Raw genomic sequence first — 25,636 nt, forward strand, 5'->3', positions numbered from 1 at the left:
GAGAGAGAGAGAGAGAGAGAGAGAGAGAGAGAGAGAGAGAGAGAGAGAGAGCGCATAGTTATGAGTTGACAAATCATGGTATGATTTTTTTTTAAAAATTAAAGAGTGAGAAAGAGGGCTGCACTGAGAGATGAGGGACAGGAGAGAAAGAAGAGGGGAAATTATCTCATATAAAAGAGGCATACAAGGAAGAGCTTTTACAATGCAGGAGAATGGTGGGGGGTGGGGGGGCAGTGGGGGGAGAAGTGACAACGCTTGAAAAATGTTATTCTTAAAAAAGGTCCATAGACTTTACCACACAGACAAAAGGATCCATTAGACAAAATAGTTTCTAGAGACAATGATAGTTGTTTTGTTTTGAATGGATATGACTCCGTGTGTATGCAGCCCTGTGCCTTAGGTCTTATGGTGCTTCTGCCTGGAGTTGTCAGCTATGCAAACCCCAAATTGCTAACCTGACCTTTAATTCATTCCTCTAACTTATCTCTGCTTTCCTTCTCTTTGTTTCTCTTCTCTGAATGCTCATCTAATTGCCAATTCTGCCCATAACCTCAGCCAAACATCCAATAATTTCCATTTTGAACATAGGTTCTCAGAACATTCTGCCTTTGTCATTCATTAAAAATATGAAAATTAAAAATTAAACAGTTGGGAAAACAAAACAAAGTATGGGTCTGGGAAATTTTAAAAAAATAAAGAAACCATGGCCTCTGTACTTAAGGAGTTTGCAATCTAACTCAAGAAGAAAGATATATGTATTAATAGTTAAATAGTTAAATGCAAAACTAGTCCTAACAGTTAAAATGAAATCCATAGAAGATAAGCATAGGAGAGGTTAGTGTGGGCCAGAAGAGTTGGAAAAGACTTCTTGGAAGAAGAGAAATTTCATAAGGGGCTTGAAGCAGGCATATTGTTTTAAACTAGCTGGCCCAAAGAAATCATCCTTTGCTTCTGAACTGAAACATCTAAGACCAAGAAACCAGGTTCAAAGATAAAATATATTACTCTGCTTAAAATGTGGATGATCAGAACCAATGTCACTATATTTCTAAGAACATTAGATGAAATGAATGAAAAATAAAAATAGCTCTGAGAACGAGAAATTGATGTTCTAACAAATTTGACTCCTGAATTCCCTATAGTTAGTCTTTTGATCATATTACTAAAGCAGAATAAATTATACCATAAATAGACAGTTAATGTACCTCTTTAAAAACAAAAACAACAAATGGAGCAGGCAAATAAAATAGTTGTTTTGTCTGAATATTTAAATATTTTTTCACATGCTCTTCCCCCATACTGTGTATTTTGTCAAACTGTCTACCAATTTTAAGGAGGAATCAAATTTTTTATTCCTGTGTATAATTCATACCTCGCTGGAACAATCTTGGACCTTTGACGGTTTGGTAAAATAAATAGCTTCAATCTTTATTTTTTGGAGGGGGGAATGCCGGTCAGTTGGGGTTAAGTGACTTGCCCAAGGTCACACGGCTAGTAAAGTGTTAAGTGTCTGAGGCTAGATTTGAACTCAGGTCCTCCTGACTCCAGGGGCAGTGCTTTATTCACTATGCCCACCTAGCTGCCCTAATAGTTTCAATCTTAATATGAAGGATTTTTTTTACATAAGCTTTTATTAATGCTTTTTGTTTTTTACATCATAGTAGTTTCTCCTAGAATACCTTTTCTTTCCCCTCCTAGAGAACTGTCCATATAACAAATAGTATTTTCAAAAGACAAAAAGGAAAAAAAGGATGAAAAATTAGCACAGATGATCAATACATTGAAAAAAATCCAAATACATGTGCAATGTGCATATGTGTGGACCTCCCATCTCCATGAAATTGGGAATATCTCTCACTTCTTTGTATCCTATCTCTTCTTTTGAGTCATTCTTGTAATTTATAATTTTATAACACCACTATTGATTTTTGTGTGTGCATGTGGTCGTTCTATTGACATTGTTGTAGTCGTGTATGTTGTTTTCTTGGCCCTGCTTACTTCACTCTTCATCAGTTCATGTTAAGTCTTTTCATACTTCTCTATATTCATCACAGGGTGTATGGGGTGTTCAAGGGAGGACTAGCACCTGGAGTAAGGGCTTGCTGAGCCTTTTATAGGGCTGCTCATCCACCTTTGGTGTCTACCTTCACCCAGCTCTCATCTGTGGCTCCAAGAAGTTGTAGCATGCAAAGAAGCCATACCTTCCTAAACCATCTAAGCAGACAGGCTAAACTAGGTAACTAACAGACTTCAAACCCATCAGTGGGGACACGTCTACCCCAAGCATGTGAAGACATCCCCCCAGTGGATTAGGTGGGTGAGACCAATTTGTTCCAACACCCATGAAGGAAGCTGAAGCAGATGCTGTGGAGTTTGGTCAAACATCAAAGACACCAAGGCATACACTGCAGTCCAGGTCATTGCCAGTTGTGCTGATTTTTGTCTTGTCACTTGATTTCAGTGACTTTGGAAGAGAGAACAGAAGTGCAACTCTGTCTCACTTAAATCTAATTCATGTACAAATCAAGACATTTCCCCATGATGTCATTGGTCCTCAAAAATCAAGGATGCATAATAATATCAATGGTATTCATCACATTCATCATTTTTTACAGTATAGTAATATTTCCTCACATTCACATATCACAATTTGTTTAACCATTTCACAATTAATGGCTATCTACATTGTTTCCACAAAAAAAAAAAGTTTGCTATAAATATTTTGGTATATATAGGGACTTTCTTACCAGTATCCTCCTTGTGGTATAAGCCCACTAGTGGAATCTCTGGGTTAAAGTGTATAGATATTTTAGTCATTTTTATTTGCATTAATGACAAATTGCTTTTTATAATGGACCACCAACCAGGGGACCAGTGAACCTATCTTTCCACAACCTCCCTAGCATTGACTATTGCTATCTTTCTCATCTTTACCAGTTTGCAGGAAGTGAGATGAAACCTAAGAGTACACATGGGATTTTTAGCACTTTGTGTACAAATTCTGGAAATATTTACTTATTTGTGTTATGTAAACTGTTTTATTTACTTAGTAGAGTTTTCATTTTGTTTTGCAAGCAATGGCTATAAGATTTCATACTAGTTGATATAATGGAGCACCGTTCTGTTGGCTTTCCTAATACAATATTAATTCATAGCAATGTTAGATGTAGTTCTTGTTCTACCTCGATTTAACTTACAAGAAATTACACTTGTAATTGTTAATTCTAAGTGCTTTTCTAATTATACTTAGGTTACTACTTGCAATGCTTTTGGCAAATTACACACAAATGAACATATGCTGACCAGTCAGTTCTGAAGAAATTAATTTGAACCTCAAGTACAGCATAAAGGTCAACAATTAATGCCCATGCTTGTTATAGAGAAAATTATTATGAGGAAAAGAAAGCAGCAAAATAAATATACCCCGATCAGTTTTTCAAAAAGCCACTACATGGTGATAATAGGTGACCTCTGTAACTCATGTCACATGTCTACTTAAGGCCATCTCAAAAAATATGACACCGAATAATGGGGGTGTTTTTCCAGTCCCCTGGATGTCTGCTGACACATCTCTTGAGCCATGGGCCCTATTGTTGGAAATTTTAGCATATAGTTCCAAACCTTTTTCTATTCTACATATAAATATGTAGCATTTTCCTTCTAAGACAATCATTTGGGGGAATGACTTTCAGTTGCCTTTCTCCTTTCTTAGAGGAAAAGAGATGACTCAAGTCCTTTTTTTATCTAATAAATTTTTAATTGTTCTCTAAGATAATCACTTGAGGGGAAATCTACTCAATTCCTAGATAAGAGACTGCTACATAATTTGGAAGTCCAAAGATTCTTTCTCTTCTTAAAAAAAAAACAAAGACATTGCTGTCAATTAAATATGTATAACTTCATTATCCAAATTTTTATTTGTTTTTTATTTTTTTAAAGCAATTGGGGTTAAGTACCTTGCTCAAAGTTACATGGCCAGTTATTTTTTATGTAGGTGCCAAGTATCTGAGGCTGGAACCAATCCTGGGTCTCCCGATGCCGGGGCTGGTGCTCTTACTCACTGTGCCACCTGACCACCCCGATCCAAACTTTTATAAATGACAAATGATGCTACCAACATTCCATGTGGTAAACACACCATCTTCACCACTACAGAAGGAGATTAAGAATCCTTTCACTTGCTTTTTTTTTATTAAGGACATTTTTTTTTGCTTTATAGCTAAGTGAATCTAAACTAAAGTTGGAGAGAAGCAAATCTGTAAGGTTTCCTTGCTTAGAGATGTTTTACTAGCAATTGCTAAAGGTAAATAATTTGATAACCTTCGAAGTCATTTATCAATGAGTTTCTTGTACATTGCCTGTATGTGTACACGAATTGTTACTTTTATAATTTTGCCCAGAAAATAATTTGTATCCAATGGCATACACACACATAGTTCTTTGTACTCTAGTATTGTTAAAATTGTTGAATGGTTTCTTGTTGATCATTAAATTTATATTCCTGCCCTGATCATCCTTGAAAGCTATGGGACCAAAGAAGGGGCTCACCTAAAGAATCCTTTCTGCCTCCTGCTTCTATGGAGACATAAGAATTTCTGTTTAGAAACCAAGGACTATGAAAATGAAATGTGACCTAGGTTTATTTGGCTATTCCCAGGTCACTTAACATGGAGATTCCTTTGAAGGGCCTTTGGAGTATGTCCAGAATGACTAACATGGAGGCCTCTGCATCCCTACCATGTAAGTAGGTATAGCCTCTTATGATTGACTATGTCTTTAAAACTAGTGAGACTGAAGCCATGACTTTTTCTATTACTCTTTCATTCTTTTTCCTGTCCTTGTTTAGAAGGTGAAGATCACAATTCATCCACAGTACGGATGCCATGATGTGAACCAATGGGAGGGGGAAGGACTTCCTTCTCCTGCTCTTCCGCTGTTACCCTGGCCTGAGAAATGGGTCCTAGGGTATTTGTTTCTTTTCTGAGTTGCTTGACCTCAGTTTCTAGGAATCATGGGTAATGCCTATGTATCCAGTAGTTCCAGCCATGATGACCTTGGAGCCAGGATTGCAGGCAGGACGGTTCAGCTAGTAAACTGGGCATGGAAGCTCTGAGAAACTAGATGCCTGGGACACAAATATAAAACTAAGCACAAGCAGCTTTCCAGAGGACTGTTGCTGTGAACAGCTTTTCAAGGTTATGATTACACAGTATAGTGAACTCTCTAATTCAATAACAGATCAGAGCAAAACATTCACAGAAAATCAAGGTACAGCATTCACAGTGTTACAAGGCAACAACTTATCACTAAAATGGCCACATAGTTTTCACCAAAGTGGTCACATAGTTTCGAACAAAGTACAATCATTTAGTTAATCAATCACTTAGTACCTCAGTCATACAAAATGTCAAAGTCCTCCACCCATGGGGCACACTAAGTTACAAATCAGTACAATTCAATCATCAGTTACTATTCAGTACCCTCTTAAGGTGTGATGGAAAATACACAGGTCATCCACCCCTTGGTCACAAGTAAATCAAAATTTCATCACTACTAGTACCCACAGAGAGGTCTTTTCTTCTTGACACAGGGAAGGCTTTCAGTTTCCATGGCTCCTCTTGCATGGTCCCAGCTCCCACCTGAATCTAACCAACTGCCACCTGAGTTCAAAGGCAAACAGCTCCCAGCTCCTTGTCCAGCTCTCCATGCAGTTCCTGCTCCACGTTGGAGGTCACAGTGTCCAGTGCATCTCAAATCCTTCACAGTCTCTGTTCCTGGGAAGACAAGGCTTAACAAAGCCACAGCAACATTTGTACAGAACACCAACACCACAGTCATGCTTCCTCAGTCTTTGGCAGCTCCAGCTGGCCCTCTGAAATCCTCAGCAGCCTCAGCAGCTCCAGCTAGTCCTCAGAAGTCTTCAGCATCTCCAGCTGGCCCTCAGAAGTCTTCAGCAGCTTTGTTCTCAAAATCAAAATCACTTTCTCCATGGAAGTTCCAGTCCAGCAGCAGCAGCCTAGACTTCAGGTGCTCATCCCAAGAAGTTCTAAGTTTCTCAGCTTGTGCTCTTTCTTATATATCGTATAGCTCCTCACTGTTCACCCCCTTCCTGTCAAGTCGGCAACAGAGGTTCCCTGTTCAGCCCCTTCCTGTTACATCAGCAACAGGGGTTCATGCCTTCTGTTTCTTTAACAGAGGCTTAATTTGAAACTAAGTGCTAAGTATCTCTTAGCTTTCCAATACAAAGGGATCTTCAAATTCCATTACTATTACAACAAGCCAAGTTTTGGACTTGGAACTGGGACCATGCTGTATAGGAATTGAGCTAAGCTATGAACCTAATCCATTTCTCTTCTCCAGAGACTGAGGTGGGACAAAGGAAGAAAGGATTATGTCTCTTACATGTGAGGGATGCAATTTTGCATATTTGTGATTATACCCTCTGTAAATATTTTTGTATAAAAGCTAATATGACTGTTAGTGGCTAATGGAACCGAAGTTATGGGGACCCCATTCCTTACTTTCAAGATCAACATTGGTGGGGGCTGTAGCCATCTGCAGAGAGCCTAGACACCCCCCTAATGCCTTTAGTAGTACAAGAGAACTCTGGAGAAGGAGTGAAATGTGACATACTTGGCCTTCTCATAATAGGGGTAAGGGTAACCAGTGTTATAAAAGAATTACTAATGTGAAATTTTATGTTTGGCCTCTAATCCCCAGAACCTCATGTGGTATAGATCTTGGAAGTAGGAAAAATGGGAAAAAAATGTTACAGCCCACAAAAAGGGAGTGAAATTCCTTCCTATTTATAAGTAAGGACTAGTAGCCACAGTGTCAGGCTGCTGCCTCCCAGCTGTTAGGATTAGCCTTGGGCTTGCAACTAGAGTCCCCTGCAGACTTGGCAGAACAGGACACTGCTATAATCACTGACTACGTTCATATCTTATTGCTACCAGACACCAACCAAGTATGCCCCAAAATTTCATCTCATTTAATTAGGTTTTGGCATTAAGTTTTGTATGTGACTTGTCTTTCACTGTGTTTTTGGATTTAGTAGTGGTACTATAGTAGTGGAATATTAACTCACATAGGGAGAAAAGATTTCTTCTGTATATGAGTTTAGGAACTTACATCTTGGGCTACTGCTTTTTTTGTAGGCCTGCATCCCAATTCTTTGGTGCTTATACAATGAGACCAGAGATCCTACAGGACTAAAGGACTACATCCCACATTGCAAGTACCAGAGAGCCAACTCAACAGCTGCATTCTCTGCACCACATGCTAGACCAAGGACAAGCATAGCATAACCTAAAACAGAGAAAGCAAACACACGGTTACGGGTTGTCCACAACACTCCTGAGTGCAGCCAACCAGATTAAAATGTAATTGGGAAATATTTAGCAAAATAAATAAAAATACAATGAAATATAGATAATATTAATGTGTGATTTTCCATTCAATATACAACCCATCAGGATTCTTATGTAACCATTTAATGGCCCCCATTTCTATTTAAGTTTGATGCCACTGTCCTAAAATATCCATCAGATACATTAGGCTTAAGGTAATTAAATTTTGTGTAGGATCTGCCTTTCATTTTCACTGGTGTGACCACTGATTTACCATAAAATAACTCACTTTGAAAGTATTTGATCCTAAATAGTAGTAAAAATGGGCAAAGATAAGTGACAGAGTAGATAGAGTGCTGGACATGGAGTCAACAAGATCTGAGTTCAAATTCATGCTCAAGACACTTGTTAGCTATGTGACTCTGGACAAGTCATTTAAACTCTGTTTATCTCAGTTTCCTCAATTGCAAAATGAGGATAATAGCATCTACTTGGAGGGTTGTTGTGAGGATCAAATGAGATATAATGTTTGTAAAGCACAAGTGTCTGACTTAATAAAGCACAAGTGTCCTCCCTCCCAGCTCCCTGATCCCCAGAAGACTTGATCATTTCTCCTTTCTTTAATAAGACTTCGGAATCCATTTAACACAGTAGACCTAGTATTCCTAAAATTTTCCTCAGAGTTAGTTGTCAAAACATCCCAGAGGTCATCTTTTAAAATTCTGTGACCTTAGTTAAAGTAGTCATTATTTGATGCAATAAGCATTCAGTAGAAATTGCAAAGAAGAAAAATGTTTTAACGTATACTATCATACTGTTAGTAAATAAAACGTTTGCTATTAGTTACCATTTAATTGACTGAAACTTTATGAAGTTTTATACTAGTCAGAGTACAGTTCTATCACTTAAATTCAAAAAATATTTGGGGTCATTTCTATAAAAAAGATGGGTATCAAGCCCTTGTCAGGAATGTAACCCAATATTTTAATATTTTTTCTATCAGAGAATTAAATACCTACAATCGTTTAGACCTACACAAAGGCACTGTGCCAGATTTAGTATGTAAAGACAGACAGAGCACAGGTTTTGCTTTGAATGGACTTAGAATCTAATTGAAGGAGAAAAATATGCTTAAATAACTATGACACAATAGAAATTGTAAAAGTGTGAAGAAAAGACCTGTGCAATGCACTGTGAAAATGTAAGGAGGGGAAAGTTACTTTCAGCTGGGGGGGGGAATTCAGATCAGAGAAGGTTCCATGGAAAAGGAGGCACTTAAGTTGATCCTTGAAAGAAAAGAAGGACTTCAACAGGCAGAGACAGAGGAGTGGATGGGAAGAGAGCCATCTCTTGCCAGAGATATAGAGATGGGTGAGGGCAGTGTAAGAATGAAGGATAAAGGGTAGTTCAATGTGGAAAGTACACAGAGGTAAAGTGTATAAGATAAGGTTGGAAGATATGTTGGAGCCATATTGGAGAGTGTTTCAAGTGTTAGATTAGCAGTTTGCTTGGTATCCAGGAGTTATCAAAGGTTTTTGAAAAGTGACAAGATCACAATACTCCTGATCTGCTCAAGGCAGATTACAATATCATCTCCTCTTAACAGAATATATCCCACTCAATAAATATGAAAGGTACACATTGTTTCTCTAAGGGCATTTTCACATGGAGCAATTAAGTGATTAAAAAGGGCAGAAAAGTGGCGAGGGTGGGGGGAGGTATGAAGAAAAAGATTATATTTAACAAATTATGTAACAAATTGTAAACAGTTTGATAACTAAAAGAACTTTGTTTTAATATATTCAACTAATATATGTGTATGAAAAAATAGCTCTCATATAGGATTTGGATAGTTTGATGCAAAAGGAGATTTTTATAATATGAATAGAAAAGCTCAGGTTTTCTTTTGAACAATATCTTCACTTGTGTAATAACAGTTTAATGTTGTAAAGAGGCAGAACATAATATTTTATTTATTATAAACTAAAAAACTACAACAATCATTTTTTCAGATGAAATCTGTCTAGTCATGTCTCGCAATTTCACAAGTACAAGAGATATGGTTAGATAGGAGTTACTATTAAAAAGAAATGGGGGTTTTGAAGGCCTGTGAACTTAAAGGCTGACATGGCAGCCAGAAAAGTGAATAAAGTCTTGGCTGCCTTCTGGGAAGCATCACTTCTAGAAACAAGGAGATTATCCTGCTGCACTCTGCCTTAGGCAGACTATATCTGAAATGTCTCTTAATTCTATGTACCATACGGAATCCCTTTTAAGTTCTTCAAATTTTCAGAAGGACACTGACAAACCAGAGGAGGGCGCTCAAGTGAGGGCAAACGCTTCTCTTAGTAAAGGGCCTCAAATTCATGCTACATGAAGACTGACTGAAGGAACTTGGGATGTTTACTCAGGAGATGAGACTATTTGAGGGGTGGGGAGAGTGAGAGGAATGATAACTGTCTTCAAGTATTTGAAGGACTGTGACATGGGAGAGGGATTAAACTTGTTCAGTTTAGTCCCAGAATTCAGAAGAAGGAGCAATCCGAGTGGAAGATTCAAAGAGGCAAATCTAGGTTTGATACAAGTAAAAACTACTTAATAACTAGGGCTATCCAAAGGGAATAGGGGACTGCAGCTCAATATAGTTCTTCCACCAAAGTGTGGATTTGTTAGGTTTGTTATAGAAGGAATTCTTGTCCAAGTACGTATGGGTCCAAGCATGGTTGGCCAATGAGGGCCACCTCTAAAATTTTATGATTATGTGATCCGATCAGAACAGTAATTGGGAGGATTATTTGTACAATAATGTAAAGGATGAATTTGAGGAATGGGATAGATTTAAGATGGGAAAGTCACTTAGAAGAGCATACAGCAGTCAAGGCAAGGAAAAAATTAGATAAATTAGAATGGTTACAGTGAATGTATAAAGGAAATAAAAAATTCAAGAAATGTTGTGGAGGTAGAACTGATGACACATGGCAACTCACTGAATATGAGGGGTAAATCCTACCATTTTTATCATGGAGTCGCTTTGTTCCATGCCTCAGCCAAGTCCTACATAGTTATATGACTGAACACTTTAAATACAACAATTTGAAAGTGAAAATACCTCAGTTCCTCAAAACAAGAAGTATAAACCCTTTTGCATTTACATAATTATCAAGCTCTTTGACACTGTGCTTAGTCACCTTAATTGCCATAAATCCTTTTAGAAGTTACAGATAATTACACAGGGAAAGAGAAAAAATGGTGTCAGGTAAAAAAATATAATCCACTCTCCTCCCCCATAAATACTTTGAGCAGTAAGAGATCTGGAAAGAAAATAATAGAAATTATTTGATTGTATTTACATTTAGAGTGATTTTCCTTTGTTCTTTCTTCCTAACACCATAGGATAGATTATTATCAATGGCAGTTTCTTGAATAAGGAATCAGGGCTCAGAAAAAGTTGAAGTGGTTTCTCTTGTTACAACCACATAGAGAAAGCCAAGAACCTTCTTGGTCCCCCTGCTTTTCCTGCATGTACATGTAAGTGTTTATGCGTGTGTGGTAGATAGACCTTTGGTATCAATCTACTTTTGTTAGCAGTCTCAGCCCTATTTTGTTTTTGTTGTTGTGATTATTATTTTAGCTCATCAGATGGGTAGATTACTTTGGAAAAAATTTAGAACCTGTGTCAACAATATACTTTTTGGTCTAATGTAGAAACCAGGATTAATAGCCAACAGACACAATTATGGCAGCACATCAAAGTGGTTTATTAAACATTTAATCACATTAAAAATACTCTGAAAGACAACAGATACAACATCAAGCCACATAAACTCAATTTGCCCATCATGCCCTTTCAATAAGTCTTTACTTAATGCACCATCACAAATAACTTCAGAAACAACTAAAAACAATATATTTTCATCTCACAATTGGTAGCTTAGTTCTGTGTGTAGTTCATGATTATGGTTCAAACATTTAGAAATTATCAATAGTTCACATGCTTTGTAATGATCTAATTTTTGACAAAACATCAGAATCAAATAAAGAATCTGATATGACTAAAGAGAAAAAGAACCCAGCATCGATTTTGACCATTTTTTCCTAAATGAATAATGCTTCCAAGTTGATATTTCTGGGCAACTTCAGAGAAAGTCTTGGGCTTCCTTAAGTTACTATGCAGTCATGATGATTTTTACTTTTTAATTATTTATTTATTCCATTCCATCTCTTTGTCTCTGTGAAAAAATAAAATAATCAGTACAATCTAATTAGATATCACCTTTCCTAATGTAGATATATTAACTGTGACATAGAATAAGCATTTTACATACATTAAAGCTTTTCTTTTTGGAAGCAGAGGGGAGAGAGAGAACTTTTTTTAATCAAATAGAAGTTCCTATAGAATGTAAAAAGACTTTGAACTGAAAATAAGGACAGTTGGGTTATAACCCAACTTTAGTTCTGAATTCTCTAACAATACCCAGAATGTAAGCTAGCCAATGCTATATTTTCTCTATCTGGAAAATGGGGATAGTTCTTTCCTTTAATAGATTTAGCAGGAATATTGTTGGAATAAAGCAGGTGTGTTAAGCCTTTTTGTGTTATAGACTTGTTTGGCAGTCTGGTGAAAATTAGAAACCCCTTCTCAGAATAATGTTTTTAAATAATTAAAGCAAATGTTCCCTTCTTCCCAACTTCCTATCATTTTCAAGGGTACCGCCATCCTCTCACTCCCGCAGGCTCACAACCCAGGCATCATCTTCGACTCCCCATTATTTCTCACATTCCATATCCAATCTGTTGCCAAGGCCTGTTGCTTTCAGCTTTGTAAAGTCTCTCCAAATATGCCCCTTTCTTTCCTCTGACATAATCACCAACCTGTTGCAGGCCCTCATCTCCTCACACCTGGACTATTGCTATAGCCTGCCAATTGGTATACCTGACATAAGTTTCTCCCCATTCCAGTCTATCCTAAATTCAGCCACCAAAGTGATTTTTGCTATAGCACAGGTCCTCTCTCCTGCCCTACACCACCATCCCAGACCTTACTCAACCAACTCCACTGGTTCCTTATAACCTCCATGATCAAATATAGTTTAGGTGTTAGAAGCTCTTCATAATCTAGAAACCTGCCTTCTTTCCCCCACCTCACATTTCTAGTTTTCCTACACCTTACCTTGACTTCACCCCAACATATACTCTTCTATCCAGTGACAGTGGCCTCTTTGCAGTTCCTTGAACAAGACACTTCACCTCCCTCCAGGAATTTTCACCCTTCCCAGAATGCTCTCACTCTTCATCTCTACTTCCTGGCTTCCCCACCCTCCTCCAAGTCCCAGGTAAAATTTCACCTTCTACAGGAAGCTTTTCCTAATCTCTCTTAACTCTAATTCCTTCTCTCCACTGATTATTTTCTACCTAATCTGTATATAGATTATTTGGATATAGCTATTTACAAGTTGTCACCTCTATTAGACTGTGAGTTCCTCAAGGTCAGGGAATGTCTTGATTCTTTTTATTTTCCCACCACTTAGCACAGTGCTAAGTATATTGTAGATGCTTAATAAATGTTGATTGACCTTTTTAAATAATTGAAGCAAATGCTAAATTTCATTTAGAGGCTGGTAAAAATAAAATGTAATTATTTTCCCATTCAAGTTTGGAAATCTCTCCAGGACCCCAGGTTAAGACCCTCTGGTATAAAAAGATGTACTGCAAATGAAGCAGTGGGAGAATTCCGAAGGGGAAACATAGATAAACTCAAAGCTTTCTTTTGCAGGAGTACATGTTTTCATCTTTTTTTACTTTAATTTTTAGAGCACTGGCCAGGAGTCAGGAAGACTAAAGTTTAAGTCTGGCTTCAGATACTTGCTAGTTGTGTGACCCTGGGCAAGTAATTAACCGATATTTACCTCAGTTTCCTCATCTATAAAACTGGGAAAACAATAGGAAAACCTCCTAGGGTTGTTGTGAACCTCAAATGAAACATTTGTAAAGAGCTTGGCACAAACTCATCCAAAGTCATTTCAAAGGAAGAGGGCACTGATAGCTGGGGAGAGGAGAGTGAGGAGAGGTTAGAAAAGTCCTGTAGGAGGGAGCACAGAGCTATGCTCTGAAGGATGCTTGAGATTCTAAGAAGTGAGCAGGGAGTGCATTCCAGAGAGCAGCTGGGAGGGTGGAGAGGATGGGGTGAGCAATGGATGCTTAGGCAAAGATAGAGAAGTAGGAGATGGGATGTCCTCACGGGAAGTAACTAGCCCGTCAGTTTGAGTGGTACAGGCAGAGTAATTTGAAATAAGACTGGAAATAGCCAGATTGTAAAGGGCTGAATATTGGGTGCTTTATCCTAGAGACAGTCAAGATCCACTTAACGAGACTTTATTTTTAATATTTCCTGCATATGTGATTTGAGCATTTTGTTTTGTTTTGGCTTTTCCATAGTGGCAAAAGAATTCATCTTTCTTAAACACTAAAAGGCTAAATATTACAAGCATCATCTTCCCCTAAATTTTCAATAATTTCATCTTCCTTGAGGGTAAATCTATCTAGCACATTAAACCATCCACTCCCTATTTGCATTGATTTGCATTTATCTAGACCTTGCCATTTTAATGGCTTATTTAACTGTTTTATTGTATTTTTAAAAAGAGTAATAATAGATAGACCTGGAGGTAACCTAGCCAGGAAGTTACTAGATACATATGATAGAGTTTGTCTTGTGGGGAAATAGCATATAATTTTAATGAGATAATAATAAGAATAGTATTTATGTAATGCTTTAAATTTTTCAAAGCATTTTACCAAATTTTGCAAAGTATGTGATATTCAAAACAACCCAAGGAAGTAGGTGCTATTATTATCTCCATTTTACAGATGAGGAAAGAGGCAGAAAGAGGTTTAAGTGACTTGCCCAGGGTCACACAACTTAGCTGGATTTGAACTCAGATCTACCTGACTCCAAGTCCAAGGCTCTAATCACTGTACCACCTAGCTGCCTCTGTGAAAATATGAAAAGAGCTATAATTGTTTGATTTGCCACCATTCCCCTTCTCTTGTTCTGACCCAAACAAACAGTCATAAGATCAAATATGAAAGGACCTTGAGGGTCATCTATTCAAACCCTTTTACATTTGAGGAAATTCAGGTCCAGAGAGTTTAAATGACTTGTCGAAGGCCAAAGATAATACGTGACAGAAAAAAGGATTTGAGCCCATATCCTCTGACTGAGCACTCAGTACTGTTTCTACTTTATAACCAGAATTTGGGAATCAGAAGGCACTTTAGAGACCTTATACCACACACCACACTGGGCTAGAACTCCAGTCTCCTGCCACCCAGTTAGGCTTCTTTCCATAACACGAGCCCATAGTATGAAATACATTAAAGAAATTTTTACCTGCAATTACTGATTCATTTTCTGCCATTTTTCCTGTTTTAGCAGCTCAGTCGCCAGTTCTGTAATGTGCTCCCAGGCCTGCCGGATATGAACAGACTCTACTGTGCGAGAGCAGATAGCAAAGCGCAGCACAAACTTGTCTCTGAGATGACATGGGACCATGTGGATTTTTTTGGTTTTGTTAATTTTTTCAAGAAGTGCTTCATTCAGTTCATTGGAACCCTGAAAGAATTTTAAAGGGTAAGTCATCTGTTCTTACTTTTAGTACTCCAAAGTTCATCAACTTAAGACTATTTTGGGGGGGGGGGGCTTGACTAACTGTTACTTACTTATCTACCAATCAGTCAACAAGCATATATCAAGTACTTGCTAATGCCTGGAATTGTGTTGGGCAGGCATTGGGGATATACAAGTACAAAAAAAATTAAATAATTCCTACATGGAAGGAGCTTATGTCTAATAGGGGAGACAAGTGCATAAAATTCTTAAAGTCAAAGTAGCTAAATGCATAAAATTCTTAAAGTCAAAGTAGCTAAAGTTTGTGAGGGAGGGTGATGACCAGAATCACCAGATGACCAGTCAGATGATCAGGAAAGGCTTCATGCAGAAGATGTTGCTTGAGTGGCATCTTAAAAAAAAAAGAGGGACTTTCTGGGGCACAGGTGATTAGGGATTGTAATCCTTTTATATGGGACAGGCAATGTAAGGCATGTAGACTGGAGATGGACTGTTGTGCCTGAGGAAGAGAGAGGCCTAAATTACATAGTACAGGAGGGACAGTAAGAAACAATAAGACTGGAAAGATAGGCTAAAGCCAGTTGTGAAAGGATTTCAAAACTAAATGGAAGAGTTTATATTTTATTCTAGAGGCAATTGGAAACCACTGGAGTTGAGTTGGGGAGTGACATGGTCCACTCCATGCTTAAGGAAAATTACTTTGGCAGCAATGTGGTAGATAGACTTGAGTGGGGAGAGACTTCAAGCAGAGACACCAATTAAGAGGCTGTGGCAAAAATCTAGGGGAAAGGCGATAGGGCCCTGAATTGTGGTGGTAAATGTGTTAGTTGAGAGAAGGACTCAGATATGAAAGATGTAGAGACTGAAATGGCAAGATTTGACAACTGAAAAACTGTGGGGTGAGAGAGAATTAAGGATAATATTGGGATCTTGAACCTGGGAGATTGGAAGGATGATTGTTCCCTTGACAAAAATAGGGAAGTTTGGAGGAGGGGAGAGTTTGTGTGTAAAGATAATGAGTCAATTTTTAGACATGTTGAATGTGAGCTATTTTTAGGACATCCAATTTGAAATGTCCAACAGGTATTCGATGATATAGGAACTAAAGTTTGGGGAGGGGGGGAATTGAGGCCAAAGATGATCTCTATCTGTCCGTCTGTCTGTCTATCTACCTATTCATCTCTCTAATCTGTATGTATGTATATTATGTGTTCTTACACATATATTTGTATCTGAGGTGATGTGGATGTGGATGTAGTTAGCATAGAGATAATAGTTAAACTCATGGGAACTGATGAGGTTACAATGACAGACAGAACCTTGGGCAAGATTTTCCATAAATTGAGTACGATTGGATAATCTGACTATCCTTGCATAACATGATCCTAGTACATTACATCTTGTTGTTAACATTGAGCATTTTGGTATTTCCTTGGAGTTCCAAAAGATAAGCCTTGAATGACTCAAGTAAGGTCTATACATGCTTAACCTTTTGACCCAAGTTATCGATGAAAAAAAAATTTAATGCATTATATTATACATTATAATAATTAATTAAATAAAAATAAAATCTGCTGTCTTTGTAAGAGCTAGGAATTAAAGAACATAAAGGATAAGACAATTTAAAAGCAAAAAAAGAATTTATTAAATGTGTATCTTTTAACAATCTACTCTGCTGCTGTTTTATGTTATTGAATTGATTTTTTTCAAGCTATTAGTACTAGCTATTCAGAATGAGCAGTTTCAGTTGTGACAATCTAGAGTACATAGTTCATAGCTTTTTCCTTGTAAATATCAGCCATTACACTGGGGAAACTGATAATGAACCCTGTTAAAACCACTAATTTCTTAACTTTCTATTTTTTTTTACATATGGGAAATATTCTCCTGGTGACCCAAATTAAAGTATTTTAGGGTTATTAAGGAAAATAATAAAGGTTCATATGAGAAAATATGTTTAAAGTATTTTGCAAACCTTAAAGCAACATATAAATCTCAGATATTATTGTTGGTGTTATTATAAATCTTGTGAACTAGTTTTATGTTTTGTTTTACCTCTGCACCCTTGGTAGTAAGTGATTGTAAGAACAATTCTAATCCTAGTTTTTGGATAAATTGTTCAGCTCAGTTTTGTGATGAGGGCACAAGTGAGATCCAGACAAAGTAATTTAAGAGAATTTGAGTAGAGGGAGATCAGTTTCAGCTAGGAGGATGAGGAAAGGCCTTATGGAAGAGAGACCTGAGTTGGGTCTTGAATGAAGAGAATGATTTTGACAGTAGAAATAGAGAGGTACTCCATTCCAGCCATATAAGAAGACCTACAAAAATGCAAGGAGGACAGAGAGTTCAGGATTAGATGAGGAATGACTAGCAGAACAGTTTTGCTAGATTATGAAGTACATGAAGTGTGAATTCTGGCTAGAGAGGTGAGCTCTAGAGCTGAAAGATGCCTGATTAGATGTAGGACAAGGAGAAGGGGAAGAATGATGAAGAAGAGTAGTCTACATCCACTGCCTCCAGTTCTTCAACATCCACTGCACCCCACATCTCGAATGGATTCCATCCCTCCAAATAATTTGTTGAAAGCCTTCCCCCTCCCCTGTCGAGTCTAGGCACAGCCTCCTTTATGAAGTATCCCCAATTAACTGCAGTCCCTCCCTCTTCAAATCTCTTTTGTTACTATGGACCTTTTTGATATGCTCATATTCTGATTCATATTATAAATGTGTCTGTTATTATAATGTGTCTGTCTTATACATCCTACCCTACACATTCTAAGGGTATGCTGGAGGCTGTTTGTACCAGTTCCTGGGAGCTACTGTTAAATTTTTAGCATGGGAATTTGTAACTTGGAAATCAGCAAATGTTACATATCAGGACTAGATTTATTATTTTCTTGATTGTCTAGACTTAAGAACATGATAGAGAAAATGTTATAATTCAGATTAACTTAAAAGTGTGTGCTGAATATGTTCCTTCCCCTTCCCTCCAGACAGCTGGTTGTTAGTCATTCACCAGCATACTCTGAGACTACCATATTGTAAACTCCTTAAGGACATATAATATGTCTAGTTTCGGCTCTGTATTCATAACCATTTGGTGCCGTGCATTTCACAGCAGGCTTTTAAGACATTTTGTTGGATTAAATTAATCTCTAGAAAACATAAAGGACAAAAAATAGTTCAAAGATTCAGGTGGAAGAAAAGAAAAAATGAATTAGGGAGTGGTGATACTCTGTGCTATAGAAGGGGGATAGAAAATTAATTGTCCAGTTTACATATCTTTGTTTATTCTCTTTAAAACAATAAGTCAACATTCTGACTGACCAAATGTTAAAAGAATAATCAGCTCCAACATTTTTTCAACTGTTGCTAACTTTGCTTACCCTCCCTAGTTTCCTTCAGAGAGAAAATTATTTCTGCAAAATGCAAACCTCCTGATTGTTAATGCATTAGTTTCATTTCTTGTTTCATTTATGCCAGGTAGATAAATAATAAAAGGGTATAGGTTGAGTAGAGGGACAACATTTTGGATCAAATAATACTATACAGTTTGTGCAAGTTTACTTTATGTCAGATCCCAGAGACAAGTGTTTAGCTACATTAAAAGATGATTTTATTATCAGCCACCAGAACACAGGCACATTGGAATCAAGGCTTTTGATAATGCTACTCCCGAAAAACCACTTTCAAAGACTTGAGAACTGTCAGCAACATAGTAATTAATCATGATTTTAGAATACTGATAATGAATCATGCTTTCTGCCTCTTGTCTGAGAATTGATGGCCTAGAGAATACAAAATGAGATATAAATTTTTTTAGCATTGCCACTAACTGTACTTATATGTTACAAGGTGAGCTGGTTCTAGGGAGAGTTAAACTGGTAGGTTAAAAAAAAGTAATAAAAGTTAAGAGAATTAATAAAACATTTTTAAATACAGAAAACAAAAAGAAATTCAGAAGGCTATACAAACAGAGATAATGTTATTATCTGATTAAATTGAATATACATTTTAAAATTGTATGTAATAGAAGTTCCCAGTTTCATATACAATCCTTTGTTCTGTTAATTGTATATTAAAGTACTTTTTTTTGTTGATGGTCACATTTCATAAGAAAAAGAAAATTTAAAAGTTAGAAAAAGCAAACCCCCAATTGAAATGAGATAAGACAACTTAAATTGCTTAAATTGTTCATAAATAAGTAAAGAAAATAAATAAGTCCTTCAGTTCTTTATCATGAATGTTCAGCCATGCCTGCATTCCCCACAGCTGGCAGACTCCACTAGACCAAACTATGAATGAATGCCCACCTGTTCTATAAAAGAGGATATGCTCTGAAAATAGTATTACTTGGGGGTCCTTTGGCCCTGTACCTCCCAATCTTTCAGCAGACTTGTCAAAGTTCCCATTGTCAGGGGCTGCGTGTTTAAACAAATGCAGCTCTGTTCAAAAGACCTTTTCCAAGAGCTCCATACCCTTCAATATATGCTGCATCTGTTCCCACAGCAGGAGATCCTCTCTCTAATGAAAGAACCAACACAAAAGAAACTCCCTTCCTTCTTGGGCTCTGAGGAGACTCTACTGTAGCTCTCATTATCAGACATGCAGTTTGACTCCTCAATAAACAGTCGAAAGATAAATAAATAAGTAACCAAGTCACTTAGGCAACTGAAGAGCTCAGGAAGAAATGCCTGTTAACATTCACTATGTTACTGAAACAACTGGGAACTGTTTTAAAAAGGCTTTAGAAAAACTTCACCATAAAAGCTCAGTTCTATGAGGCCTTTTAGGAACTGTATCAGATGAACATAGTCTGGAAGGAACACCACAATGCCCTGAATCCATTTAAAGTAATTTCCCCCCTCAGAGTGCACATGTACTAGACATCAGTCTGCAGATTAATGGATATCTGGCTAACAGAATTGAATGGGATTGAATAAATCATCTATTGAACATAAACAATGGACCATAAGAGTAGTGTAGAAAATGGTAAGGGAAGTGGGTTCAAATTCTGCCTCTGTTTTTGCTATCCATGTGACCTTGGTAAAGTCACTTCATCATTCTAAGCCTTAGTTACTTATCCAAAAAATTAAATAATCTATAAGTTTCCTCCTAACTTGACATCCTGTAACTCAGTGTGGTACATCTTCTTTGATATGTCAATAGATCTGTGAATTCCAATGATAGAGATTGTAACCAGTCATGTCTTCTCAGCTTGCATCTCTTATCGGTGTTCCCCAAAATGTCTATCCTCCAGGAAGTCTGCCCAATGTGCTGAGGGGATATAGGGGGAGAGTTGGGGGGAGGGTCTTCCTCTAGATCTCTTCCCATTATGTGGAAGGTATCAGCGTTCATAGAGAGTCTCCACCAGTTATCACTCACTGGTTGTTTAATTGGCTCCTTCCTTTTCCAGTCATATTTCAGTCTGATGCCATCTTCTCCATTTCTGGTTCATAATTTTTTTGTTGGAAATATGCTGCAGCCAATTTATGTCCACCATGCATCTTTCCATTACCCTTTGACCTAGTTACAACTTTTATTCATCAGAAACTGTGGTAGTCTATGATCATAGCCATTGATTATCATTGGGAGAATACTGATAAGCTTCTGCTTTAGAGAGAAGCTTAGAATTTATTAAATGCACTATGCAATGTCTTTAAGATAATCCAGCTCTGATTCTTCAATTCAATTCTTGACAATTCATGGTTCATCTTTGGTTCCTGTCCAAGACATATCCCAAGGAAATGAGATATCCAAATGTATATCATAATCTGAACAGTAATGCATTTAATTATTTTTTCTGTATGAATAGTTGAAATGTGAGTAGCCTGAAATATTTTGAGTGGTCATACATGCCTGTCATGTTATAGGGTTTAATGTAATCATCATGCATGTCATTTGTAAACAGGAGTATCTGGAAGACTTCACCATCTACAGGGAATCCCTCTTCCATTTGGACTCTGTGATGGTGATACCTCTATCCAACTTGCCTTTAGCAAGCATGCATCTTATTGTTTTATACATTACTTGATGTAAATAATCAGAGTGTCTTCCTATTTGTATCTTCTGAGGAATTTTTGTATGATTTTAACATTATCTATAGGAAACATCTTGTTGGGCAAGAGCTTCTAAGGAGGCATGGCGTGCTGTTGAACTGACTGCTTACATCACTTTACTCAGTAATCACACTGAGACCTGGTACTATAAATGCTTTTAGCTAATTGTAGGAGTATAAACATGTAGCCAGCTGTAGAGCAATATTTATGAAAGCCTGCTTGTCCCTTCTCATATCTTCATCAAGGATACCTTCAACATATGTGCAGATGAGTCATAAAAATGTCTGAAGAAATGACAAAGTAGGCATATAGGTAGGTGATTAATTGTTATTTTCCTGATCATTTTTTGGCCAACTTTTTCCATACCTTTGGTATTGTCCCCTCTATCAGATATTTTGTCAATTGATCCCTCAATGCCATCAAAATTGTGTCACCTTTGGCATGAAGTTCCTTGGTGTTTGCTTGCTCCAATCCAGCTTTTCTTTCCATTTTTGTTTTCTTTAGCACTATTTCTGCTTCCCCAAATTGTTCTTTGGAAATTGTGATGGTAGAGTCCAAATGTGATATCTTCACTTTCTATGATGGTAAAACGAGTGTGCTTTAGAAATCTTCACAGATTTCTTCCATTTATTTATTTGTTCTTTCCCCTTCCAGTTTGTCCTTAAATGTTGTTAGGTCACTGGAGTTATTAACCTGGGGTTTGTGAACTCATTTGTTTAACTATTTTGATAATTTTGTACATTAGTACTTGTTTTCCTTATTTTATGCTTGTAAGAATACTATTTTGAGAAGGGTTCAAAGGCCTTGCCATGCTGCCAAAGGGATCCATGACACACACACAAAAATCAAGAACTCCTGTATTAGGATGATTTGGATATATTTCTTGTGGTCATTGGTTTAACTTCCTTGGTATATGTAATAGTCTGGGTCAATATTCCTTTATGATTTTCACATTTGTCGGGAATGGGATCATCTTGTTTAACTGTTTCCAGTTTGAGCTGTTTTAATTGAATGCTGTATCTTCTCATTTTTATTCTTTACTCTAATTTAATATTGATTTTGATCTTTGCTTTAACAAGCAAAACTTCTGACTAGATAAAGGCAGCTGATTTAAAAATTACTTCCATGTTGATAAAGTCTTTTCTTGTCAAAAATATGGTTAATTTAATTTGATCTGGTGTTGTTCAGGTCTTGATTATGTCCAGCACCTCCTGACTTTCTTCTTAAGAAAGAATTCATTGGGGGAGGGCAGAGGGGAGGGAGGAAGAGAAAATTTGAAACTCAAGGAATTGTGGAACTGAATCTTATAAACTAAAAGTAAACAAACAAATTAATTAAGACCAAAATATTAAAAAAAAAGAAAGAATTCATGGAACACATATATGAGGCTTCTCTATAGTATTTAAGCCATTAGCCTCTTTAATTTCTTTATCTTGGTCCATATTTTACAATGTATTTTTAGGTTCTTCTTCTATGTCCACTTTTGTTTGAAAGTCATGGAATATTAAAGTATATGTTGGTTTAATTTGGAGGATCTTATGGAGCTCTTCATAGAATTTATCTACCTGCTCCTTCTCTGCAACACCATGAGTTATATAAGGACGAAAGTCTATCTATCTGCAGAAATGAATTATATTGACCTGATATTTTTGATTGATATGATCACTTAAAGCAAGTTGAAGATTACATCAGTGGCCTAAAACTCCTCTATTATAATGGGTAATTGATGTGTTGTTTTTACTAAAGGTTGTCAGGATGATAAAGAGAAAATGAGTAACATTCAAAGTAATCCTAACTGGGGCAGGTTAACTGGGGCTTTGTCCTAAGGTGCTGAATTTAGAAGACACCAGTTTTAGAGAATACTGTCAAGACTCACTACCATGGCATATAAAAATAGCATTTAGCATCTAGCTAGGAAGAAGAATTAGTTAAAATGAGAAGACACCAGATTATCAGCTAGGAGAGCTCTTTCCCTACCCCATCATGCTTCATTCTCTTCTCCCCTCCGTTCAGAGACCTGTCCAGAAGCAGCCTTACACTGGTATGGTGTTCCAGGGTCTCTGGCTCCCCTCACAACTGAATCCTAGTGTAGGACTCCTTCCTTCTAACTGAGGGAAGCTTTGTCATTTGTCCTAGGAGAAGTGTGTGATAAAGTCTGGGAGGACAAACATTGTTCATTACAGCTATGACAAGACAAATGATATTTGTGAGTTCTAGGAGAGAGCTTTAAAATAGCCACAGAGATTTATAAAATCCAGATTCTAATAGCAGTGATACAATAGAGAATTCTAATATTTGAATTTAAATGGCTACCAAAGATTTTATATACCACATCTGGCTCTTGCATTCCAATTAAAAAGAAACAAGTGAATTTTGAGGGTTGAACTATTCTGTTCTATTGAAGTCCAAAATCGAGCCTTTTCTTATCTTAGTATCCCCAGCATTGACAACATTGTAGTTCTTAATAAATGTTTGTGGAATTGAACTGAGTTGAAGGAAGGTTCCCCTTGGTCTACGTAACACTAAAATACTGAGTCATCCCTGAGAACGTTTACTATGGAGCCTACACTGTGCAGGGATCTTTCTTGGGCACTAGAGAAACAAAGCACTAGAGTTCTAGACACAAGGAGTTTCTAGTCTACTTGGGAACATAAAAATTATCCATACTGATATGAGGCAGTATTTTACTGTTACCTGGTGCTGGATGTGAGCAGGGAGTGTGGGAAAAAATCCAAATGTGAAGGTTCCAGTGAGAACTCTTTGCCCTGAGTCTAAGATTTACTATTTTGTTGCCATTGTCCAGTTATTTCCATTGTGTTCAACTCTTCATGATCCCATTTGAGGTTTTCTTAGTAAAGACTCCTGACATTTCCTTATCCAGCTCATTTTACAGATGAGAAAACTGGGGCAAACAGGGTTAAGTAACTTGCCCAGGGTCACAGAGCTAGTAAGTGTCTGAGTCTGGATCTAAACTCAGGAAAAGGAGTCTTCCAGGGAGACTAGGTGGCGAAGTGAATAGAGCACTAGCCCTGGAGTTAGGAGGACCTAAGTTCAAATCCGACCTCAGACACTTAACCCAAAAACTAGCTGCGTGACCTTGGGCAAGTCACTTAACCCTAATTGCCCCTCAAAAAAAAAGAAAAAGAAAAGGAGTCTTCCTGACTCCAGGCCTGGTGCTCTATCTACTGTGCCATTTAGCTGCCCTTAGATTAAATATACATATACATACTATTTAATGAAGAGTTAAAGGTTCATTGCTTTTGTCATGTAGTGCCTAAGAAACACCATTGCCAGGCTGTGGTGAAGTAAGATCAAGCTGGATAGCAAGAGCCAATTGTTAAATTTTCAGTATGAACATTTACACCCTAGAAATCTTCAAATGCTACAAATCAGGATTTGATTTATTTTTTTCAATTTTTCTACACCTGAGAAGTGATGAAGAAAATATTTATAATGCAGATTAAACTTAAAAGTGTGTTATATGTACTATTTTTTTGTGGAGAGCCAGTTATTAAACATTTATCAACACACCCTTGCACCACAGATTTAGTCAAACCTCAAATATCGTAGGACAGATTATTTAACTCAATATGATTAGTAGAATAACCCCTCAAAAGCAATACATTGATTTCACTTACCCTCTAGGGCCCAAACCACTAAAATTAAAGTCATATGAAAATTATCTAAAAAGATTTTTTGCTTTACTTGCTTTTGAGCCTTATTCCTTCCATCATGTGCAAAGCAGACAAGGAAGATTTTTTAAAATGGTTTAAATTTACCTTTATTCGGAAACACACCAGCCCCAATACGACTTCAGCACAGATCTCAAATCGGGGATCCTTGTGCACCAAAGATTCAAACTCATGTGATAGTTTCACATGCTGAAAAGAGAAAAGGATAACTGGACTGAATTTTGAATCCCAATGTAACCTACAAACAGTTAATACTTCCTAAACTCTAATACAGTGCTGTGATTTTGCAATTTTCTTTACTCCAAATACCAGACATTCTTACACATATGGAAAGAAGCTTTCATTATTAGATATCAGAATCACAGAATATGAGAAGTAGAAGGTACTTTGGGGGCCATATAGCCCAACAAATACATGAAAGGAACCGCACTATGTCATTCCAAAGAAGTCTTCAGAAACAATTCTAAACCATTACTCTTTTGTTGATGTGGCTATTGTTTTTTTTCCCCATTTTAAAGTGTCTAATAATTTCAGAATATGTATAGCAATGAAACATGTAAAACAAAAAGGCATAAATCTAAAAAGTAATTCCTGCCAAAGTAATTCTGGGATTATGTATCACCCAATGATATACCATTCTTAAGTGAGCATGATTCCAGTGAAAATCACCTACAACTATTTAAACATTTTATAAAACTTGAAATCTTGTTAAAATTATTTATTGTCTACAAGAAAACTGCCTTGATTTTCCATGTCACATTCATGTAAGTATGACAACTATGTAAGAACAACTTGTACAATTCACTTAACAACTTTGGTCCTCAGTTTCTTTATCTATAAAATGAAGGGGTTGGATTAGATGGCCTCGCATGGCCCTTTGACCTCTAACTATGATCCTATGATCTCAATG

At 37.0% G+C, this 25,636-nt stretch overlaps 2 protein-coding genes across 5 annotated transcripts in view; one reads left to right on the forward strand and one right to left on the reverse strand.

Annotated features, from left to right (window-relative positions):
• Positions 1-7,576, forward strand: part of LOC138157927 (uncharacterized) — a 33,985-nt gene extending 26,409 nt beyond the window's left edge. For 2 of the 4 annotated variants that reach the window (XR_011167505.1, XM_069083703.1), the window contains exons 2-4: positions 4,658-4,744; positions 5,596-6,027; positions 7,158-7,576. Coding sequence is in view for 2 of the 4 variants with exons in the window: in XM_069083703.1 (XP_068939804.1) it covers positions 4,658-4,744; positions 5,596-6,027; positions 7,158-7,215 (577 nt within the window). In the remaining 2 variants the exon portion in view is untranslated. Of the gene's footprint in view, positions 1-4,657; positions 4,745-5,590; positions 6,028-7,157 lie in introns of all 4 variants that reach the window. The other 2 variants (XR_011167504.1, XM_069083705.1) reach the window with 2 other exon arrangements.
• Positions 7,577-11,083: 3,507 nt separating this feature from the next.
• The window catches only part of DDC (dopa decarboxylase), a 121,014-nt gene continuing 106,461 nt past the window's right edge, over positions 11,084-25,636 (reverse strand). The window contains exons 13-15 of the mRNA XM_069084513.1: positions 24,814-24,915; positions 14,740-14,961; positions 11,084-11,578 (exon numbers count right to left, since the gene is read on the reverse strand). Coding sequence (XP_068940614.1) covers positions 14,746-14,961; positions 24,814-24,915 — 318 coding nt within the window. The 3' untranslated portion in view covers positions 11,084-11,578; positions 14,740-14,745. The remainder of the gene's footprint in view (positions 11,579-14,739; positions 14,962-24,813; positions 24,916-25,636) is intronic.

Source organism: Petaurus breviceps, unplaced genomic scaffold (assembly GCF_028583685.1).
Source record: "Petaurus breviceps papuanus isolate PSGF00001 unplaced genomic scaffold, PetGlider_PUasm1.0 174, whole genome shotgun sequence".
Taxonomy (NCBI): domain Eukaryota; kingdom Metazoa; phylum Chordata; class Mammalia; order Diprotodontia; family Petauridae; genus Petaurus; species Petaurus breviceps.